This window comes from Phalacrocorax aristotelis, chromosome 24 (genome assembly GCF_949628215.1).
Source record: "Phalacrocorax aristotelis chromosome 24, bGulAri2.1, whole genome shotgun sequence".
Lineage (NCBI taxonomy): Eukaryota > Metazoa > Chordata > Aves > Suliformes > Phalacrocoracidae > Phalacrocorax > Phalacrocorax aristotelis.
This window is the reverse complement of record NC_134299.1, coordinates 7,473,510-7,494,965: the sequence shown is the minus strand read 5'-3', so window position 1 is coordinate 7,494,965 and position 21,456 is coordinate 7,473,510. Positions and strand designations below refer to the sequence as shown.

The window sequence follows — 21,456 nt, the reverse complement described above, 5'->3', positions numbered from 1 at the left end:
CCAAAATTCAAAATGTCCAAGGATTGCTCCCATACTAAAGGTGCCACCACTAAAAGCTATTGCTGGTCCTCACAGGTACTTGGCAGCCCTTTCACAGCCACACCAAAACTGGGGCTCTGCACCTGCCCAGCCTCACAGAAATCCAAACGTTCTCTCCCTCTCTGCCTCTCATTTGCGCCAAAGCCAGGCTCCAAGATGCAAAACGTACAAGGATTGCTCCCAATCGAAAACTACAGCACTAAAAGCTATTGCTGGTCCTTACTATGCCTTGGCAGCCCTTTCACAGACACACCAATACTGGGGCTCTGCACTTGCCTACCCTCCCAAATTACAAGTTTACACTACTGTGTTTGTCTGTCTTTACCCTAAAAGCAATACAAGCAAACACATGTAATAAGGAATCTCTCCACATACAGGAAACAGGATCTACAACTTGGGCCTCAGAAAAATCAACCCCCAAAACAAACTCAAAAGAATCAGCTTTAAAGTTACTATTTTTGGAGTTCGAACCCCATGTCCCAGCAGGCCTAAAAATGTCAGTCTACCTGGGGACAGATCCATTAAAATCTACCCCAGGACAACAAAAACTAACAGCAGCTTTAACAAGAAAGATACAATCGGAATGTCTCTGTAAGCTAATACCCATAAAAAATGTCTACACACTGAAGTCCTAACAAAGAATCAATGCTTTATGGATACTCACATAACAGATGTTCTGCTGGTAGCTTTAACTCCTCCAGCAGGGATTCTTCTACCAATTACCACGGAGTTCTTTGGAATCAGGGCATTATCATCTGTGTATTCTGGAAACAACAGAAATAGAGAAAATAAATGCTTGAAAATGAACTGGTAGCCAGTACATCTGAAGACCATGCTTTCTTCTCTGCAAAGGGCCATGCAAGGCAAATGAAAGCTGACACAGCAGATCCTGAAACATCTAGCTATAACTCTACTAATTGCATTCCCATACTGGGGGAACACAGTGTGGGAATGCAATCCCATAAATTGGGCCCTGTCATTTGAGAAGGATGTGAAGGTACTTTAATGTGTCCAGAGGAGGGCAGCAAAGCTGGTGACAGGGCTGGAAGGCATGTCCTGAGAGGGGTGGCTGAGGACTCTGGGCTTGTCTCGTTTGGAGAGAAGGGGGCTGAGGGCATGACTTCATTGCTCTGCTCTCTGCAGCTTCCTGAGGAGGGAACATGGAGAGGGAGGTGCTGGTCTCTTCTCCCTGGGATCCAGGGACAGGACTTACAGGATTATTTCTAAACTATTCCCATCTTCTGCAGGCATTTAGTGAAGAGGAGGTTGGACTTGATCAGGCTGCCTCCAATCTTGCCATCACCAATTAGCTCACTTGGTGACCATCAGGTCCTATCTTGCATCCCTAACCTCCATGCATTCCATGAGTCTCCTGGAGTGCCTGCAGCTCACCATGCTACCTTTCCAGCAGATGTCAGGGTAGTTGAAGTCCCCCAGCAGAACGAGAGAGCCTGCAAGCGTGATGCCTCCTGTAGTTGGAGGAAGAAGCCTTGGTCAATAGGCTCCCATCGATTGGGCAGCCTTTGTTGCGTCAGTCTCTAATTCTTATTCACAGAATCACAGAATCACAGGTTGGAAGGGACCTCAGGGATCATCTAGTCCAACCTTTCTGGGAAGAGCAGAGTCTAAACAAGATAGCCCAGCACCCTGTCCAGACGACTCTTGAAGGTGTCCAACATTGCCGAGTCAACCCCTTCCCTGGGGAGATTATTCCAATGGTTGACTGTCCTCAGTGTGAAAAATTTCCCTCTCGTGTCCAATCGGAATCTCCCCAAGAGCAGCTTGTGTCCATCCCCCTTGTCCTCTCCATGGGACTCTGTGTAAAAAGGGAGTCTCCATCTTCTTTGCAGCTACCTCTTAAGTCCTGGTACACAGTGATGAGATCCCCCCTGAGCCTCCTGTTCTCAAGGCTGAACAAACCCAGCTCTCCCAGCCTATCCTCGTATGGCAGCTTCCCAGTCCTCTGATCATCCTGGTGGCCCTTCTTTGGGCCCCTTCCAGCCTGGACACATCGTTTTTGTACAGCGGGGACCAGAACTGGACACGGGACTCCAGGTGTGGCCTGACAAGCGCTAACGACTTCTTTCTCTCTGCTGGCGATGCCCTTGTTGATGCAACCCAGCACCCTGTTGGCCTTCTCGGCCGCAGCAGCCACTGTTCACTCATGTTGAGCTTCCTGCCCACCAGGACCCCCAGGTCCCTTTCCACAGAGCTGCTCTCCAGCCAGGTGCATCCCAGTCTGTGGTGCACTCCCGGATTATGTTTTCCCAGGTTCAAGACCTTACACTCCTCCTTGTTGCACTCCATAAGGTTCTTGCTGGCCCACTCCTCCAGCCTATCCAGATCTCCCTGCAGAGCAGCTCTCCCTTCTGGAGTGCCTGCTTCCCCACTCAACTTGGTGTCATCAGCAAACTTCATCAGGCCACACTTGATGCCGTTATCCAGATCACTTATAAAGATATTGAATAACGTTGGGCCCAATATCGATCCCTGGGGGACTCCACGTGTGACAGGTTGCCAGTTTGAGAAAATGCTATTTACCACCCCACTTTGGGTGCGGCCTGTCAGCCAGTTCCCCACCCACTGCACAGACCACTTGTCTAGGCCATAACGCATCAATTTCTCCAGGAGGAGGCTGTGGGGGACCGTATCAAAAGCCTTGGAGAAGCCCAGGTAGACAATGTCCACCGCCCGCCCCATGTCAACCAGGCAAGTCACTTTGTCATAGAAGGCCACCAGGTTAGTCAAGCACAATCTGCCTTTAGTGAAGCCATGTTGGCTTTTCCCAATCACGTGCTTCATTTGACTTGTGATGGCCCCCAGGAGGATTCATTCCATAACTTTCCCAGGGGTTGAAGTAAGGCTGATGGGCCTATAGTTACCCGGATCCTCCCTTGAGCCCTTCTTGTAGGTGGGGTAACATTTGCCTTCCTCCAGTCCTCTGGGACATCCCCCGTTCTCCACGACTTCTCAAAGATTACGGAGAGCAGCCTTGCGATGACATCAGCCAGCTCTCTCACACCCTCGGGTGGATGGCGTCAGGGCCCATTGATTTGTGGGGGTCAAGCTCCCGTAGTAATTAATGTACTAACTCTTCCTTCACCGATGGTGGGTCGGTGTTTGGTTCAATTGGCAATTTTTTTCCCAAAGCCTGGGACCCGACAGTGCTGGTAAAGACAGAGGTGAAGAAGGTGTTGAGGACCTCTGCCTTTTCTGCATTATTGGTGATTGATTCTCCTTATTTGTTTAACAGTGGGCCTATGTTTTCCTTCTTTTTCTGCTTATGGTTGACATGTCTGAAGAACCCTTTCTTGTTATTTTTTATGTCTACAGCCAGTTTCAATTCAAATTGGGCTTTTGCTTTTCTGACTGTGTCTCTGCACTCTCTGGCTATGCCCTTGTAGTTCTCAGAGGACAATCCTCCACTTCCTCATTTCTGGTGTGCTTCTCTTTTGGATTTGAGTAGACCCAGGAGGTCATGGTTGAGCCATGGGGGCCTCTTGCTCCGCTTACTTCCCTTTCCATTGTAGGGTATAAACTGGCTTTGTGCTTCCAATAGAGAGTTCTTGAAGAACTCCCAGCTCTCGCTAGCTCCTTTGTATTCCATGGAAGCTTCCCATCGAATCCCTCCCAACTGAGCCCTGAGTGCACTGAAGTTTGCTCTTCTAAAATCAAGAATCCTTGTCTTAGAGGTGACTTTAGGAACACTCAGCAGGATCCCAAAGTCCACAATATTGTGGTCACTGCAGCCAAGGCTGTCACTAACCGAGATACTACAAAGCAGGTTTTCTCGGTTAGTGAATAGCAAGTCCGGCAGCGCCTCCTTCCTGGTTGGCACATCTAACATTTGCATCAGGAAACAGTCCTCTACGCATTCCAGGAACTTGGTGGATGACATGCAAGCTGCCGTATTGTTCTTCCAGCAGATGTCTGGGTAGTTGAAGTCACCCATCAGGACCAGGTTCTGTTGGCCAGAAGCTTGCTTTAGTGCCCCAAATATCACTTAGTCAGCTTCGTCACCGTGGTTAGGAGGTCGATAGCAGACGCCCGCTGTGAGGTCCTGCTTGGATATGACCCCTTTGACTTTAACCCACAGACATTTGAAAGAGCAGTCGCAATCACCATAGTTGACTTCGATAGATTCGAGGTGTTCCTTGATGTAGAGTGCAACTCCTCCACCTCTTCTACCTTGCCTGTCCTTACGAAAGAGCTTGTAACCGTCCATTGCGATCCTCCCATCGTTTGAGGTGTCCCACCATGTTCCAGTTACTCCTATGATGTCGTACCCTTCTGAGTGGGCACGGAGCGCCAGTTCCTCCCGTTTGTTGCCTAGACTGCATGCATTTGTGTACATACACTTGAGGTGTTTACTCTTTTGTTTCACCTCTTGGAAGACAGCTAAGGAACCTTTATCACCACACTGCTTGGCCTGACTTACTCCCCCATTGAATGTGCTGGTGTGAGTGTTTTCTCCACGGATCCCACCCCCCAAGTCCTTTAGTTTAAAGCCCACCTCACCAAATTAGCCAGCCTATTGCTGAAGATTCCCTTACCCCTTTTAGCAGATGGATTCCATCCCTCCCTAGCATGTTGTCGTAATTGAAGAACAGCCCATTGTCATAAAAGCCAAACCCCTCATGATGGCACCAACCACGTAGCCAGGAGTTGATACACATTATGCGCCTGTTTCTGGCTGCTCCCTTCCCTCAAACTGGCAAAATGGAAGAGAAGATCACTTGGGCGCCAATGCTTTTCACTTGCTCCCCCCAGGCTCGAAAATATTCTTTGATTTTACCCAGGTTGCAGCTCTCAGTGTCGTTCATGCCTACATGAAATTGTAATAGCGGATAGTAGTCTGTTTTCCTGATGAGTTGTGGCACCCTCTCAGCAACGTCTCGGACCTTGGCTCCTGGGAGGCAGCACATGTCTCGTGACTCCCTGTCAGGTCGGCAGATGGGTGCCTCAGTGCCCTTCAACAGAGAGTCACCCACCACGAGCGCTCGTCGTTTCTTTTTACAATATCCACTGTGTGTTGCTGGTACAGTTTCCCCTTGTGGGGGACTTTGCAGCCTTTGCTCATGGTTATCCTCAGTCATTAAGGCTTCATATCTGTTTCTAATTGTGATGGTGGAGGGTGCAGGCTGATGTGGAATCCCACTCTTGTGAGTCACCAGGGTCCATGGTGCCTCACTCTCGGCGGTGTCTGCCACAGGAACGTGATTCTGAAGCCACCTGCCTATCTCTGCCTCAGCTCCTCTAATACTGCGCAGCCTCTTAACCGTTTCCTGCAGTTCGGCCACCTGATGTGACAGGTCATCAACCTGTGCACACCTCGTGCAGGTACTTACCTTTTCATCAGAAGGGGTGTTTGGGCATTTGCCGCAACCCACGGCCTGTACTGGTGTGTCCTTTCTTACCAGACCCGTCTGGGTGGATGAGTGTGACATCTCGGGGGCTTTCACTGAACAAACAGTGGTTTTAGCTCTGAGGCGAGTGCTCACCATTTTGCCCAAGGCCGAAGCACTTGCCTGAGCTGTAGACCTACAAGTGGGCTGTGGCGTCCCTCCTGCTCACCATTCCTGCGCGAACTGCCATGCAAACTGCCACCCCACGTCCTTCTGACACGCCACGCCCTGTTTGCCCATCCTGTTCACCGTGCTCCTGGTCGCTCGTGCTCCCTAGGGGCCATTTAAATCTCCCGCTGTTGCTTCTGGCAACGACCCACACCATGCCAGCTGCACGTCAGCCTCGTGAGAGCTACCGGCTCCTGACGGATCCCTCTGCTCACCCCCGGGCTTCTCGGGTATGAGGAACCGCTTTGCCTGCCCCTGATCTAGCGCTGAGCCATGGGACTTGCTCTTGCCGCCGCCAAGCTCCTCACCGACACATAAGCTTCAACCTGCTCGTGCCTATTCTTCAGAGACAGCTCTTCACAATCTATCCTTTTCTTGACGTAGAGGTCGCTTCTGAACAGCATGTAGCCATCGATAGCTGCACTCCAGTCAGTGGATTTGTCCCACCCAGTTCAGTAGTGGCAACTGGGCCATTCCTTTCTAGCAGCTCGGTGGCTTCCAGCTCCTCCTGTTTGTTGCCCATGCTGTGTGCATTGCTGTAGAGGCACTTCAGCTGGGCTGGTGGCCGTGTCACCTTCTTAGAGGAACAGCCCTTAGCTCCTTTGAGGTATTGCACTGGTGTCTCCCTGTTGGCTCTTATTACCTCAGGAGCCCCTGACTCACCTCTGTAAGACTGAAAGAAATACACAAAAAGGTGCACAGCCTCTCTTCTTTGAAAGAGAAGGGGGAGGGAGATTTACAAGAAAAAGTCATGTCAAAATGAAACCTAACATTCCACATGCCGTCACCTTGCTAAAGAGAGCAGAAATGAGTATCAAGTGATCCACAGCTCTGGCTGAAGCTTCACCTTTTGCAAAGGAAGTCTTGAGTTAAAAAATTTCAAAAAAAACCCTGAACCCCTCTGTTATTTCTTGCATGGTCAAACTCTCCACAGAAATCAGCAACACCACTTTGGACTGGGTTTGGTTATGACGACAATTTTATTGTTTCAATCTAAATGACAAGTTTGATGGTCAGCATTCTTTTGAGAATGTTCGCCTGTGGCCTTTGATGGTCAGTCGCAGGTTGCCATGGCAAGCTCAGGTACAAGTACTGAATGCATCTGTCCATAAGCCACACATCTGAAACACCTGGCAAAGAGTGAGGCAACACTTCCTGGTGATGCTGCAAACTTTGCTTACTTTTTAGTCCTCCTCTACAGAGAACTCTTTGGATTTCTCTTCCTTCTTCACTTCCTTCCATTTCTTTTACAATTTCACATCACCAGAATGCTTGCTTCTGTCCTTCTGTGCCTTCTTTTGGGTGCACTTTCATCCTCCGCAGAGGAGCGTTTCCTCCTTCTGTGTGTTTGTTTTACACTTGCCTGGCAAGAACCTGCAGCCTCTGGGTGAACTGGCACTGGTGGGAGCACACGTCGTTCAAGCAAGTATTTCCCAGGCTGCTGGTCACCTACTGAACCATGATGTGGGCCTGTTCTGTGGCTGCTCACGCCGTGCACACCTTCCCCTCCTGAGCTTCTGCTCTCACCAGGGCCATTTCTCTTCCCATGGAAAAAGCTGTGCAGGTTCCTGCTGCCTTGCACCAGCTGGTGCTGAGTGCGCTTCTGCATTTCCAAGTGCACCGCCGCTTGGGAGGCCGACACTCTGGCTGGCTTCCGTTCAGCTTCTCACCCTCCTCAGTGTCAGACCGTGCTCTCTTCCTGCCATGGTGCTGAAGGGGAGTTCCTGCTGAGCCCTGCTTTTTTCTCTTCCCTTGGATCTTGTGCATATTTCCTCTATGTTTTTGATTTCTCAGTCCCACCATGCCTCCAGAAAATGGACTCTTCAGCACCTGACCAAGCCTCACCACAGAAGTGCTCTTTCTCTCTTGCCATCCAGCGCCTGCTCCAGGGGTCAAATCATGGTGCCTGGAGAAACAAGTGTCATCTTAGTCTCAGGTTGTTCTTGCAGCCTCCTCATTACTTCAGTCTCCTCCTATCATTTTCCAGCAGCACTTGACATGACGTGCAGAAGCCTGAACCAGCACTAGCAGCTGGAAATTAGGGTATGGTCTTCCAGCCACGTCTGTCCCTTTCAGAGCAGTAACTCATCATTACACCCTCTCGGACCTCCATTTTGCCTCCTGTCACAGCTAGCCAGTCTCAGAGAGCAGGCAGCTGGCAATTTACACGAGCGCAACAGCTTGTTGCAGTTCCAAGCAAGAAGAGAGAATGAAGGACCTGGCAAACTGCACAACAGACAGAACTCAACCAGACAAACAGTCATGCTCTCCTAGGACAGAAAGCAAAACCCACTGGCAGCAAAGAGCAACAACAAGGTCAGTAACAGGAGAGGCAGCGTATTCTGAACACCCTTTCAAACCTGTTATTACCTGTCATAGAAGAGCAAATATGCGCGCTGGCACAGAACCATCTTGATGTCACAAAGACCCACACAGTCATCATCCATCTTGTACCACTGTCCATTGTTGCCCTGCAAAGAAAGGCAACACTATCTTTAGATGAACTGCAGGGTTTTGAAAAGAAAAACGCAGGCAGGACACCACTGAATGACACTCAATACACCAATGCAAATCACAAAGTTGACTTTTACCTTTATGAAGCAGTAATAGTGTCCTGCCTGACAGCTGAAACCTTCAGGCACCAGAATAGCATACAAGGAATAGAGCAGCGGTTCTCCAGGTGCTTCAGACGTGTATGCGCCAAGGTCCAAATATTCCAGATACTCCACATCCTAAAGAGAGATGAAGAAGATGCGGAAATTATCCTGAGAGCCTTTAGGAGACAGCCTGAGAAAACCTGCTCACCAAACACAGGCTAGAGGTCTAGAAATAGGTCTCGCTTCATCAAAAGCAGGTGTTGCCATTTCATCACTGAAGTGGCAGAAAACTCTGCTCGGCCAAACCAGCTCTTTACGAGCACAGTAGAGCTTATCTTCACATTGGAACTTTCCTCTTACTACAAGGGACAGAGCAAGGCATAGCTATGGCATTGATTGTTCTTAGATGGCTGCATTCGACAGTCATTTCATGCAGATGCTAACAACTTCCAAAAAAGGATCCTTCTTTGGGAAATGTCTCCTTCCAAGCAGACAAAGTCGCAGTGCGCTTGTCTACATACTTCGCTAATCTTTCTGCCAGTGAAAACACTGAATCTCTTCAAGCACACTATCAGGACGTTGGAGGAACGATGTATTGTAAGCCTCTTGGATGCAGTGACCAGCTGGTCACACCTTGAAAACAAGCACAGACCCAGATGTTGCAACCTATCTTCTCCCTGCTCCACCCTCCTCCAGGTAGGCTTGAGTTATGGCTTGCTTTGCCCAGCTGTCGGATGCCCGTGTTTGCATTGCAGACCCCTTCAGCCCACAGGCTCTCACTGAAGGTACCTTCGGGCTAGGGTGCCTCACTCTGGAGAGCAGCAGGCAACAGTCTTTACATGACAAGAACTAGCCACGACACTGCTCAGAGAGCCAGCAGGGCTGCTACGGCTCCAAGGACTGAGGCCTCCCACACAGAGACCCAAGCATCCAAAACGCCTTCAAAATGAAACTGTTGACTGCTTTCTTGAGGAAGCTGCCATTGTCAAATCACTCTGCAGAGCTCCTCCTGGCTTTGGCTCACCACCGCACAGGGGACGTGTCTTTTCCCTTCTGGACATAGGGCTAGTTCAGTGGGCAGCTTCAGAGCTAGGGAGGCTGACCACCTCCAGGGCAGGCAATGCCAGGAACAAAATTCTCATCAAATCTTTCCAAACATTCAGGCAGAAGGGGGAAAAAATACCCGTCTTAGAAACAAATGCATTATTTTCCAAAATCTGGAGGATTCAGGTGGAATAGTTGTATGGGGCAGGAAAAAGAAAAAAGAAAAACCCCAAGCTGTCGCATGAGTGGGTTTCCCAAATAAGTCAAAACATAACTAGTGTTCCCAGACACGCAACCCCATAAGCCAGGATCTAATGGAAAGCTGTCATTAGGCATAATCTTACTTGCTACATCTGCAGCCATTTTCACCACCCAGCTGCTCAGGACTGACAAAGCTTTCCAGAGCTTCAGTGACAGAGTAGCGTTCCTGGATGAGAAAGAAAGCAGAGAGCTAAGCTCCTGGAAATGCAGCATCCCAAGAAATAGCTCCCCTTGGGGTACCAGCATTATCCCAACAAACAGCTACCCCTGGGCAGCACCAGAGTTGCCTGCGGTACGCATGGTCAAAAATAACAAAAGTAAGCAGGCCTGTCCATCCAGCGATCAGACACATATTGAGGAAGTCCAGAGCAGGGCGGTATGACAGAGTCATCTTGGCTGTAGATACCCTCCTTACTCTTTGCCCAGCTGAAACCCAGCACACAGCACAGGGAGACCATTGATGGGGCTTCCACAGAAAGTGCACGGAAGTCCAGGACCCTTCCCATCCAACACCAAGCTCTTGCGTGGTAACAGCCCACAGGTTCAAGTCAACGTAGTTTACTGGAGATAAACTAGGGCCCCTGCAGGGACTATTTTGCACCACAATTTCCAAACACCTCACCGGGAGATCCAAAGGAACATCCAGGAAGGGCTCATAGGGATCGGAAACTGCTTTGCAGCTCAAGCACATGCCTAGAAGACAAATCAAAATCCTCAGCAACAGGGGAAACCAACCGTACTGGTTTATGCTCTCTGTAACTACTATGCCAGTCACACAAGCTGCTCTTTATCACAGGCAGGCAGAAGGGCACAGACAAGTCCAAGGAGAGCGATAGGTGTGGAAAAGTACCTCTGGATCTCAGAAAGCCCCCAAAGATTTGATGGACGATGGTAGTTGATTGAGAAGAGATGCCCAAGCTGGAAATAAATGGTAAGGCAGAGTTATCTCCTCCAGGAGTTTTATTTGGCCTGAAAACCCTGGGCGTAGGTTCTCCTTGATGGGAGCACCTCAAGGAGTCCAAAGGGCTCGGGAGCATTGGAAAGGTAATTTGCTTGTGCTTACTCGCTGCTGCCACTTAGACAAGTCCTCTGCATGGCATCGACAGTATAGCATAAGAACTCATGGGCATCCTCCTGCACGCCAAGCTGGAAATGTTCTCCTATTCCTAAGAAAGAAGTCAGTAGTTCCCTCCTACCAGAACAGAAGGGAACGTGTCAAGGCACCTGAAGTGACTTACGTGTGAGAACACTGACGACAGCCCTAGGCTGGCGCTGGCTGAGGAACGCAGGACGATGTTAACGTGCGCTTCCATTCTGCACATCATGCAGAAGCCTTGCTGACGACCTGAAGAGGGAGGGAGAGAGGGAGGGAAGGAATTTCTCAGGTTAGCAAAATACCCATAGCAATGGGAAACCTAATGGAGATCTTGAAAGTTACAAGAACACTCTCCACTATTCCTCTCCCAAGGTGCCAAGGTCCCAACAAGCCCAGGACATTTTAGTGCATAGAGAACTTTCTTCAGAGTGCTGCTTAACAGACAGACGTTTTCTATGCAGTAAGCAAGGAGGGTTCAACTTGCATGAATAGGGATCAAGTCCCGGGGCTAGAAAGAGCTGCCTTTCTGAAGATGAATACACCTAGATACAACAAGTGGCTTCTAGGCTCGAGTGTTCAAAGAACACCAACTCAGGGGGTTGAGAAAGGAGGGCTGCTGCCCCCCTAAATCAAATTCCAGATTCTGGGAACCCTGGGGAAGAGCCCAACAGATTGACAAGGAGGTGTTCCTCAAAGGACTCACATGACTGGCGGTGCTCCCGAGAGAGCAGGTAGTTGGCCAGAGGGGGTGTGTAGGTCAGGCACTGCAGGATGGAGTTGAGGAAGCACGTATTGCCCAGGTTGTGGAGTCCCGCTCCAGCTCCCTGTCGTCACTGCCAGGCCATGCAAATCTTCTCCAGGGAAAAGAGGATCCTTTGTGGAGGCGCCATTCCCTCAGCAATGACTGCAGAGAAATTACATTTGAAAAGAGATGAGAAGAAATTGTTGCACAAAAGCCTATTTTAGAAGTCGAGTTCTGTACAGGAGCACCCAGGACAACCAGCCCTAACCTCCAACACAGAAACATCAGGGGAAGCCTGACACTGCCCTTGAAATTTGCTGGTCAGGAAACACTTTTGGAAAACAGTCTGTTCCCACGCTTACTTCGGCCAAAGTCCAGCAAACTCGCAGTCTGATTTCTGTGCCTCTGGCTACCTTCCTTTCCCTCTAGAGACCTGAATTGGATTAGCTGGATTTGGCTGAGAAGGAGTTAACTGTCATCACTGTAGTGTCTGTAAGTAGCCAGGGACCTTTCCAGCTTCCCATGCTCTGCCACATGGGCAAGAGGCCGGGAGGGGTGGGGCGACAGCCAAGACAGCTGACCCCAGCTGGCCAATGGGCTATTCATTCCATATCACGTGATGCCATGACCAGTATATTAACTGGGAGAGTTGGTGCGCAGCAGGGCAGTTGTGGCTTGGGGACTGGCAGCATCAGGTCAGTGGGCGGCTGCGTCACATGCGGTTTGTTTTGGTTGTTCATTCCCCCTTCCTGGGTTTCTCACCTCTCTCATTGTTTTCCTTTCCATTGCATTATTGTTGCTGTTGTTGTTATAGTTTTATTTTAATTATTAAACTGTTCTTATGTCAACCCACAAACCTTACCCTTCTGATTCTCTTCCCCATCCTGCCGGTGGGGGAGTGAGCGAGCGGCTGTGTGGGGCTGAGTTGCCCGCTAAACCACAATAGCTACCCACCTCCAAGGTACAACCACCCCTCACTGAGCTGCGCTCTGAATTTCTCTTAGTCTATACCTTGAAATCAATGCGAGGAATTCCTACACCCAGCAATAACGAAGGTCTCTATCACTTGAGCCACCCAAGCTCCACCTAAACATACAATAGTATAAAAATACCTCCGAGAGAGAGACGTGAGGGAAGATCCCGTTGTGGGCTGCTGGGATCAGTCTGAGGGCTGAACCTCTCCTCCCCCCATAGCAACGCCATTGGGTGAGACTTGAACACTTGGTTACACCTACTGATCCCCTGGGAAATCGAGAGAACAAGCTCGTTATTTTGTGGTTTGTGTTTCAGGGCTTTAGACTCACATGTGCTTTGCAGACAGTGCATTTATCACCGGCAATCCGACGCAGACCTGTACTTCTGTTGCTGCAATAAACCGCACTATTACTGAATCTGGCCATGAAGGGTTATTGGGCACAACTAGACTAATAGTGATCATACTGTTAGTGAATCCCTCACGGACTGACAGTGCTGAATCAGGGATCACTCAGAATCTAAGCCCAGCCATCCCCAGCCCCTCTGACATCTGAGGACCAGCTGGGTCGCAAGGGGGTTTATTTTCTGCCAAATTTCTTCACCTATTAACACAACATGCTGCCAGGGTATTGATGCTGTTTCATCAGAGGTAACATTCGCCATAGATAGCCCTGGGATGTCTTTCCTGCCCTCTCTGGGCAGCGTAATCCCTAGTCATCCCTTAACTGGTCACGCTCTACCTTCAGCCTAGGCAGGTTTCTTTTTTCTCATTCCCATCTTTTTTCTGAAGGAAACATCACTGTTGTGATAATCACGAAAAGGCTGAATTTTTGTTCCATTACATCTTGTACATGTGGTTTTCCCTTGTACAAATATTACTTTACATAATAGCCTCTTCATTTCCTGTTCTGTGTTTGTAGCGCTGAGCATTTAATCTGATCTTCCTGAGTCTCCTGAACCCCAAAGTGGTGTTCTGGAGGAGGCCTTATTAGGGATTTCTTCAACAGTGTTAAAATAAAAGCTGCTTGCTCTGCTTGCACAGGCTGCTTGCCAAGTGTCTCACCAGAGCACTCCAGGCTCAGAAGTTGGCTTAAATCAAGGTGATGGAAAAGACCACTCCAGTCTCTGAGTCTTTTTTCCCCATCAATTTTTAATTTGGCAGAAGAAACTTTTGTCGAGCTTTCTCTTTGCCTACATCCTGGTGCTTCTCTCGCCAGCTTTCTTTGCTAAACACAGGCTACTGCTTAAAACTTGCATCAGAGGCATTGGATGACTGTCACACACAAGAGTTTTTTTGAGTATCGCGTGATAAAAGAGCAACGGTCTAAGGACCAAGTCTGATCAACTTTATGACAATAATATAAGTTGACAATCAATATAATTAAGCCTGAGTGCAGTGTGAGAAATCTAAGCATGAGCAAAAGAGAGAAGGGGAAACCTCACTTGTTGTGTAGGCAAGGTACAGCTCTGTTAACGATTAATCTTACCAGCTGATGAGCAACAGTTAGGGAAATTGTTGACCTGCAATGTTCTCTGTCATGACATAAGGGCATCTCCTTCACTGTGGAGCACCCATGGACCAGCCAACAGGAGCTACACCTAGTTAGCGTCTGGCACCTTATTTATGGGGCTGCACCTCCTCTGTTCAGTCGTATGACTGACAGGTTCACGTAGACACATCCTTTACATACAAAGCTGGACATGTCTCAAAAGGGTTGGTGATCTGCAAGTAGTTATATGTGGCTGGTCACTGCTTTCTGTGTGCAAGTGGGTCCGTGCAGCTGTGTGAGCACCACAAGTACACTGTGTGAGCGCTTTCCACAGCCCCATGCCATACCTGAGGTCAGGAGTGTCTGGCCATGCTCCATGCCTTATGGCATGGCTAATGGCATGATCCAGGGGTTGGGGTAACAGTGCGGGTGCGAAGCTCTCTTGCCTCTACATGTGTGAAATGAACAGCCTGATGGTGAAGGACTTTCCCAAGCAGGTGGCAAATGCAAGATTAATCACTATTGGTGTGTTCGATCATTTGGTTATATGACATATAGCAAAGCAAAACCAAGCCACAATCCAAACAAAAATTATTAATAGGGTAAATAATAGTATAATAGTAAGAGCTTTCATTAATATTTTTTGCATAATTAAGGAGAGTCTCCAACTAAACAGATCAAAAAGTGAAAATCTGTCAGGAGATATTACAATTTGATGTAACAGTTGTAAATGTTCAGAAATAACATGGATGTCATCACTGATTTGGCAAGATTTGTTCAATCAGTGCAACAGGTGGAATTAATGAATGTATAGGTACCTCCTTGTTGCAGGGTAAGCATTGCAAGTAGTAGACAATTTTGTTCTACTATAATGCTAAAGAAGAAACTTCTTGTTGCAAGGCTCAAATGGCATCTACTCTGCAATTGTCTGTGGCTTCCACGGTAGCAGATAGATTTATAAGAGCTCTTTCTACATCATTTACCCCAAGTCTGGGAATTAAGGTTCATATTAAACTACTCCATCTGGAATCATTGGGGGTTCCTCATATACTGGGGTGAAGAAGTGGGGGGCAGATCTATGCATGCACAAGGGGCAGCTTTAACCCCCCGCCTCCTGCTGCGCCAATGAGTGCAAGCAGAGGCACTGTGAAATGAACAACAAACTTTTAATGAGTTAAGCAATAAATAGGGAAATGGCAGAGGACTGTGGCTGTGGGTGGGTCCAGGTTTTATATGTCATGGGGATCCAAGGCCGCACCTTCTCCATCAAAAGCATGTGATGGGATGGGGGTCACTTTGCCCCATGTCCCCCAGGGTTCTGGCTCACTTGGTGGGCATATTATTGCTGTCAGATGTGCTCCACTTGCTTCTGCCCACTTGTTGGCCACTGCTGCCTGACACTGTACTGTTCCCATCTGGCTTCCCCTCCCAAAGTGTTTTCCATTGTCTTACCAGCACACCACCATCTTCTTCTTTTTGGCTAGAATATTGTCCTGTGGCGAAGCCCCTTCTGCCTCGTGGGTGCTGGCTGGCACAGGCTGCTTGGCCTGCTTCAGGCAGCAAGAATGCTGTAAAACTAGAGTTGCTTTGCAAAGTTCTACTCTGATTAATAATCAGTAGCATAGGTACTGGTGATTAGTCATGTTGTCTTGTACCAGAACACTTGAAGACCCTTGCATAATAACCCTGTGTAAAGGCACATTCGGGGTGCCCCACTTGTGCTGGGACACAGCACACGCATTAAAATATATTTGCCCTTGTAATTCTATACTTTGCGCCCCAGCCTCTTGCCTCAGTCAGCCCGGTTACAAATTATTTGTGACAGTGTCTCAGGGCTCACCTGTGGGCAGGGGGTTTTGCCAGATGAGGCCCAGGCAGCACCAGAAGAGGCTGTGGCGGGGGCTGAGTGAGCTGGGTGACCAGTGCAGCACCAGCTCTAAGCTCTCGGCATGCAAGCCCTGGCCAGTGATGCCCGCTCACCTGCCAGGTGCTTCAGGAGCCACCCTGCACTGGTGGTGCAGCACTGACAGGCTTCCCATGCCCGACTGGTGAACCACAGAAAGGCTTCTCCCATGCTGCCTCAGTGCGAGACGGAAAGGCTTCCCGCATGGTCCCCCAGCTGGCAGAGGGCGGCTTCCCCCAGGGGGTAGGACTGACCTCTGCGCGGCCTCCAGCACCCACCCGCAGCACGGCCCATCTCTGAGAAGGACACCCGCCACCTCGGGCTCCCTCATCAAAGGGGCCACCACTAAAAGCTATCGTTGGGCCTCACCGGCCTCCGGCACTGCACAAGCAGGCGCACCAATGCTGGGGCTCTGCGCCTGCCTAGCCTCCCAAAAATCCAAACATTCCCGTTCTCAGCCGATTATCATTTTTCGCCCAGACGGCCGCCAAAATCCCGAACGTCGCAGGATTGCTCCCACACCAAAAGAGCCACCGCCAAAAGCTATTGCCGGGCCTCACCGGCCTCCGGCACTGCACGTGCAGGCACACCAACGCTGGGGCTCTGCGCCTGCCTAGCCTCCCAAAAATCCAAACAAATCACACACCCACCACCTGAAGCTCCCACACCAAAGGGGCCACCACTAAAAGCTATCGCTGGGCCTCACAGGCCCTTGGCAGCCCTTGCACTGACACACCAACACTGGGGCTCTGTGCTTGCTCTGGCACCTCACCCTCGCTAGAGCCCAGCGACTGTAGAGCAGACAAGGAGAAGGCTGAGTTACTCAACTATTTTTTTGCCTCAGTCACTGGCAACCTCTCTTCCAACACGTCTTGAATGGGTGGGCCTCAAGGCAGAGACTGGGGGAGCAAAGTGCCTCCCCTGTAAGAGAAGCTCAGGTTTGTGACAGCCTGAGGAGCCTGGACATACACGAGTCTGTGGGACCTGATGAGATGCACCCCAGGGTCCTGAGGGAACTGGCTGATGTAGCTGCCAAGCCATTCTCCATGAGACTTGAGAAGTCAATGGCAGCCAGGTGAAGTCCCTGGGGACTGGAAGAAGGGACACGTTGAGCCCATCTTTAAAACGGGTAGAAAGGAGGACCCAGGGAACCACCGTCTTGTCAGCCTCACCTCTGTGCTGGGGAAGATCACGGAGCGGGTCCTCCTAGAAGCTAACGCTAAGGCACACGGGGGACAGGGGGGTGATTCGAGGCAGCCAGCACGGCTTCACCAAGGGCAAGTCCCACCTGACCAACCGAGCAGCCTTCTGTGCCGGAGTGACTGCACCAGTGGGCAAGGGAAGAGCTATGGCTGTCATCTGCCTGGGCTTCTGTAAGGCCTCTGACGCGGCCCCCCACAGCATCCTTCTCTAAACTGGGGAGATACGGATTCGATGGGTGGCCTGTTCGTGGATGAGGAACTGGCTGGATGGCCATGGACTCCAGAGAGTCGTGGTCAATGGCTGGAGATCAGTGACGATTGGTGTCCCTCAGGGGTCCATACGGGGACCAGTGCTGTTTCATACCTTCATATATGTGACAGTGGGGTCGAGTGGCCCCTCAGCAAGTTTGCAGGTGACCCCAAGCTGAGCGGGGCAGTTGACACTCCTGAGGGATGGGATGTCATCCAGAGAGACCTGGACAAGCTTGAGGTGAGCCTGGGAGAACCTCGTGAGGCTCAACAAGGCCAAGTGCAAGGTCCTGCCCCTGGGTCAGGGGCAGCCCCCGGTATCAGCACAGGCTGGGGGATGGAGGGATTGAGAGCAGCCCCGCGGAGAAGGACTCGGGGGTGCTGGGGGACAAAAGGCTGGACGTGAGCCGGCAACATGCGCTCGCAGCCCAGAAGCCAACCGTGCCCTGGGCGGCATCCCCGGCAGCGCGGGCAGCAGGGCGAGGGAGGGGGTCCTGCCCCTCTGCCCCACTCTGTGAGACCCCCCTGCAGCGCCGCCTCCAGCTCGGGGCTCCTCAGCACGGGACAGACACGGGGCTGTTGGAGCGGGGCCAGAGGGGGCACAGAAATGCTCCGAGGGCTGGAGCGCCTCTGCTGCGAGGCCGGGCTGGGAGACCTGAGGGTGTTCAGCTGGGGAAGGGGAGGCTGCGGGGAGACCTTATTGCGGCCTTCCTGTGCTTGAAGGGGGGCTGTGGGAAGGATGGGGGCGACCTCTTTAGCCAGGCCTGTTGTGACAGGACAAGGGGTGATGGTTTTAAACTAAAGGAGGGTAGATTTCGCCTGGATATAAGGAAAAATGTTTTACTATGATGGTGAAACCCTGGTCCAGGTTGCCCAGGGAGGTGGGAGATGCCTCATTCCTGGAAACATCCGAAGTCAGGTTGGATGGGGCTTTGAGCAACCTGGCCTAGTTCAAGATGTCCCTGCTCACTGCAGGGGGTTGGACCGGATGGCCTCTAAAGATCCCTTCCAACCCAAACCATTCTATGGTTCTATGAAGAGCCCAGGTACAAATCACACACCCACCACCTGAGGCTCCCACACCAAAGGTGCCACCACTAAAAGCTGTCGCTGGGCCTCACCGGCACTTGGCAGCCCTTTCACAGACACACCAACACTGGGACTCTACTCACCCTGACCCCTCACCCACACCAGAGCCCAGTTTTGTAACCAACCCCAGCCCGCTGCACAAAGGGCCATGGGGTAGTGCAGCTCTGGGTGCAGGCAGCAGGGTGCAGCTCCCAGCACCACCAGTTTCAGGCAGGGGGTATGGGTGCACCCCAAAACTGGGGGTGGGGGGCAGGGGCATGGTCCCTCAGGGTACAGGAGTCTGCCCCTACCCAGGCACCCTCAAACTGGAAGCACTGGGCTCCTCCTAGAACTGGGGACCCTTGAACAGGAGGCACCAACCCACCCCACCCCACGACTCTTAACAGAGCTGGGACCATTGGGATCCTCCAAACATAACTCCCCCAGACTGGGAGTGGTGGGATTCTCCCAGAGCTGGACTCTCCCTTACTGGGACCCCTATGTCTCCAGCACAGCACAGACCAGCAGTCCCTAGTGCCACCTGTTGACACAGGCCCACAAGGCACCCCAAGGTGGGGGCACCACCCCGCCCATGCCTGAGTGCAGGTGTTGCAGCCCCACAGCTGCAGGGAAGCTGATGGGAAAAGGGGGGAACAAAGGGCAGCCCTTCACCATTTGCAGCATTTGACACCCCCAGGGATCAGCTGCAGCAGGAACAGCTGCCTGCACCTGTTCACTCTGGACCCTGCTGAGAACCTGATTGTAGCCACACTACAGAAGTCCTCACCCCCACCCCCCAGCACCCCATCCTTCCTCCCCCCCACCACAGTAAAGTGGAGAGAAGGGAGTCACTGTGGTTTAACTCGTTTTATTTAGACTCATAAAGGTAACTGCGGCCCAGCTGGACCATGCACATGGGGCTGAGACCCAGTAGAAACGCAGCAGTAAGTCAGGAGCGGGGTGGGAAAGGGTGAGCTGCAGCAGGGCATGGCACCCAGGCTGCCAAAGGAATGGTCAGTTGTTACAGGGAGGGTTTACGAGAGCTGCCCGCAGTCAGTAATGGTGATCTTCTTGCTTGTTTTGCCATCTTTGGAGCCACAGCGCTCCATGGCCTCCACCACGTTCATCCCCTCCTTGACACGGCCAAAGACAACGTGCTTGCCATCCAACCTGCAGGAGAAGCACCAGTCACAGTACATGCCTGCCATCCCCAGGTGGGGATCTAGACACATCACCTCCCCACCAGCACGGGTGGAGGGACACCCACGCTCATGCTCCCGCTGGCCCCAACTCACCATTCGGTCTTGGCAGTGCAGATGAAGAACTGGGAGCCGTTCGTGTTGGGGCCGGCATTGGCCATGGACAGGATGCCAGGGCCCGTGTGCTTCAGGATGAAGTTCTCATCGGGGAACTTCTCCCCATAGATGGATTTGCCGCCGGTGCCGTTGTGGCGCGTGAAATCACCACCCTGTGAAAAAGCAGCTTTTCAGGCCTCAGGCACAGAAGACTCTCGAGCCAGGCACAGCAGCTCTGCAGAGGCTGCAGGCAGGAGGCAGAGCCACCTTCCCACCTTGAATCTGCCAGCATCCAACTCCAAAAACCCACGCAAGCACCACATCTCCTCACCCACCCACCTCCCTGCTGCAGCAGGAGTGCCACGCACCTGGCACATAAACCCAGGAATGATTCTGTGGAAGCAGGAACCCTTGTAGCCAAATCCCTTCTCACCAGTGCTCAGGGCACGGAAGTTTTCTGCAACAGAACAGGAAAACCGCAATAAATTATTCGTTTTGTCTGGAATTAGGGAGAGCATCGGTGTTTGGTGCGGCCACAGTGTGGCCGGCACTTCTTTTACTAACCTGCTGTCTTGGGGACCTTGTCTGCAAACAGCTGCAAAGGGAGGAGAGGCTGTTAGTCAGGTTGGGGTGAAGACTGGCCAACTCCCCCGGGGGATTCCCCCTCCACCACTGCTCAGAGCCCAGGGACCCCTTCCGGGAGCAGGGGATCATGGCCACGACTGGGGACGCGGAGCGTTCCCCACCTCACGCTTTCATCTGGCAACTCTGAACTAAAAGACATAGCATCCAAACGAGGTTAAATATGCCGCATGTCTCGTCGGCAGGGCAGATGTGCATCCGTTCTGCTGGCTGGGATTAAATTAAAACCCGAGCCACCCCAGGCAGCGTGCACACCGCCTCCCGGGTCCTCCCGGAAGGTTCCGAGCAGCCAGCGGCCATCTGCGCGGCACGGGGAGGGAGCGCTCCCCGCGGGCTCTGCGACAGCCGCAGCGCGGCCATTCCTGGAGCGCAGTGCCCGCCATACCGGGGATGCTTCGCGCACCAGGATGCCCGCTCCGCCAGCCGCCAAATGCTTTGCTTCCGCAGTGACAATCCCGCGGCGATCCGGTTGCTGCCGCTCTCGCTCCCCGCCGGAATCCCCAGAACGGGGAGCGCCTCGGGCGCATCTCCCGCCGCCGGCTGGGGGGGCGCGGCTCGCTCGGATGCACCGGGCGGCCCCGGGGACTGCCGCCACCCGCCAAGGGGCGGCCCCGGCCCAGGGGAGCGGGCACAAAATGGCGACGTGGGTAGGCGGCGGACGAGGCGCGGGACAGGGCTCGGCCCGCAGCGCGGCCTTTGTTCCCGCCCCGCCGCCGCGGCACCGGCCCCGCTCCACTTCCCCCTCCCCCCCACCCCGCACCGAGCGCGGGAGTCGCGGCCACGTGGAGGACGCGCGAGGCCCTCACCGTACCCCGCCGCCCGCGCAGGCGCACTGCCCACCACCCCTCCCCCCAGCCCCCGGCTGGGAAATGGCGGCACCGCCGCCCCCTCCCCCCCAGAACCTCTCCTTCCCCCCCCCCCCCCCCCCCCGCACCTCGAAGGTGACGCGGCCCAGGGGCTCGCCGTTGGCGGCGATGTCAAAGAAGACGACAGGGTTAGCCATGGCGGGGCGCAGCGGTTCAGCGGCAGCACCAGCTCCGGGCGCGGGCGCGGCGCAGCAGAAGGAGCGCGGCTGCCTGCCGCCACTTATATAGGGCCGGGGAGGGCCCGCCTCCCCCGCGGCTCCGGCCAGTTGGTCGCCGGCGCTGTGGCGGAGTGGCGTGGCGGACGACCAATCGGCGGCACCGCATTTGAAAACGGGGAGGGGGGGAAAGAAAAAAGCGGGGGCGGGGGGCGCGCCGGTCCGGCGGCTGGGCAGGGCGGGGCGCGCATGCGCGGTG

At 52.5% G+C, this 21,456-nt stretch overlaps 1 protein-coding gene and 1 long non-coding RNA gene across 2 annotated transcripts; both read right to left on the bottom strand.

Moving 5' to 3' along the window:
- Nucleotides 1-8,207: 8,207 nt before the first annotated feature.
- LOC142048012 (uncharacterized) lies at nt 8,208-11,760 on the bottom strand. The gene is made up of 3 exons (XR_012657362.1): nt 11,314-11,760; nt 9,598-10,859; nt 8,208-8,344 (listed from the first exon to the last, which is right to left on the bottom strand). It is a non-coding gene; the product is annotated as an uncharacterized LOC142048012 (long non-coding RNA).
- A 7,331-nt stretch (nt 11,761-19,091) lies between these two features.
- PPIA (peptidylprolyl isomerase A) lies at nt 19,092-21,322 on the bottom strand. The gene is made up of 5 exons (XM_075074620.1): nt 21,111-21,322; nt 20,099-20,129; nt 19,903-19,991; nt 19,535-19,707; nt 19,092-19,409 (listed from the first exon to the last, which is right to left on the bottom strand). The coding sequence occupies exons 1-5, from the start codon at nt 21,177-21,179 to the stop codon at nt 19,274-19,276; spliced, it is 498 nt and encodes a 165-aa protein (XP_074930721.1). The 5' UTR covers nt 21,180-21,322; the 3' UTR covers nt 19,092-19,273.
- Between the last annotated feature and the right edge of the window lie 134 nt (nt 21,323-21,456).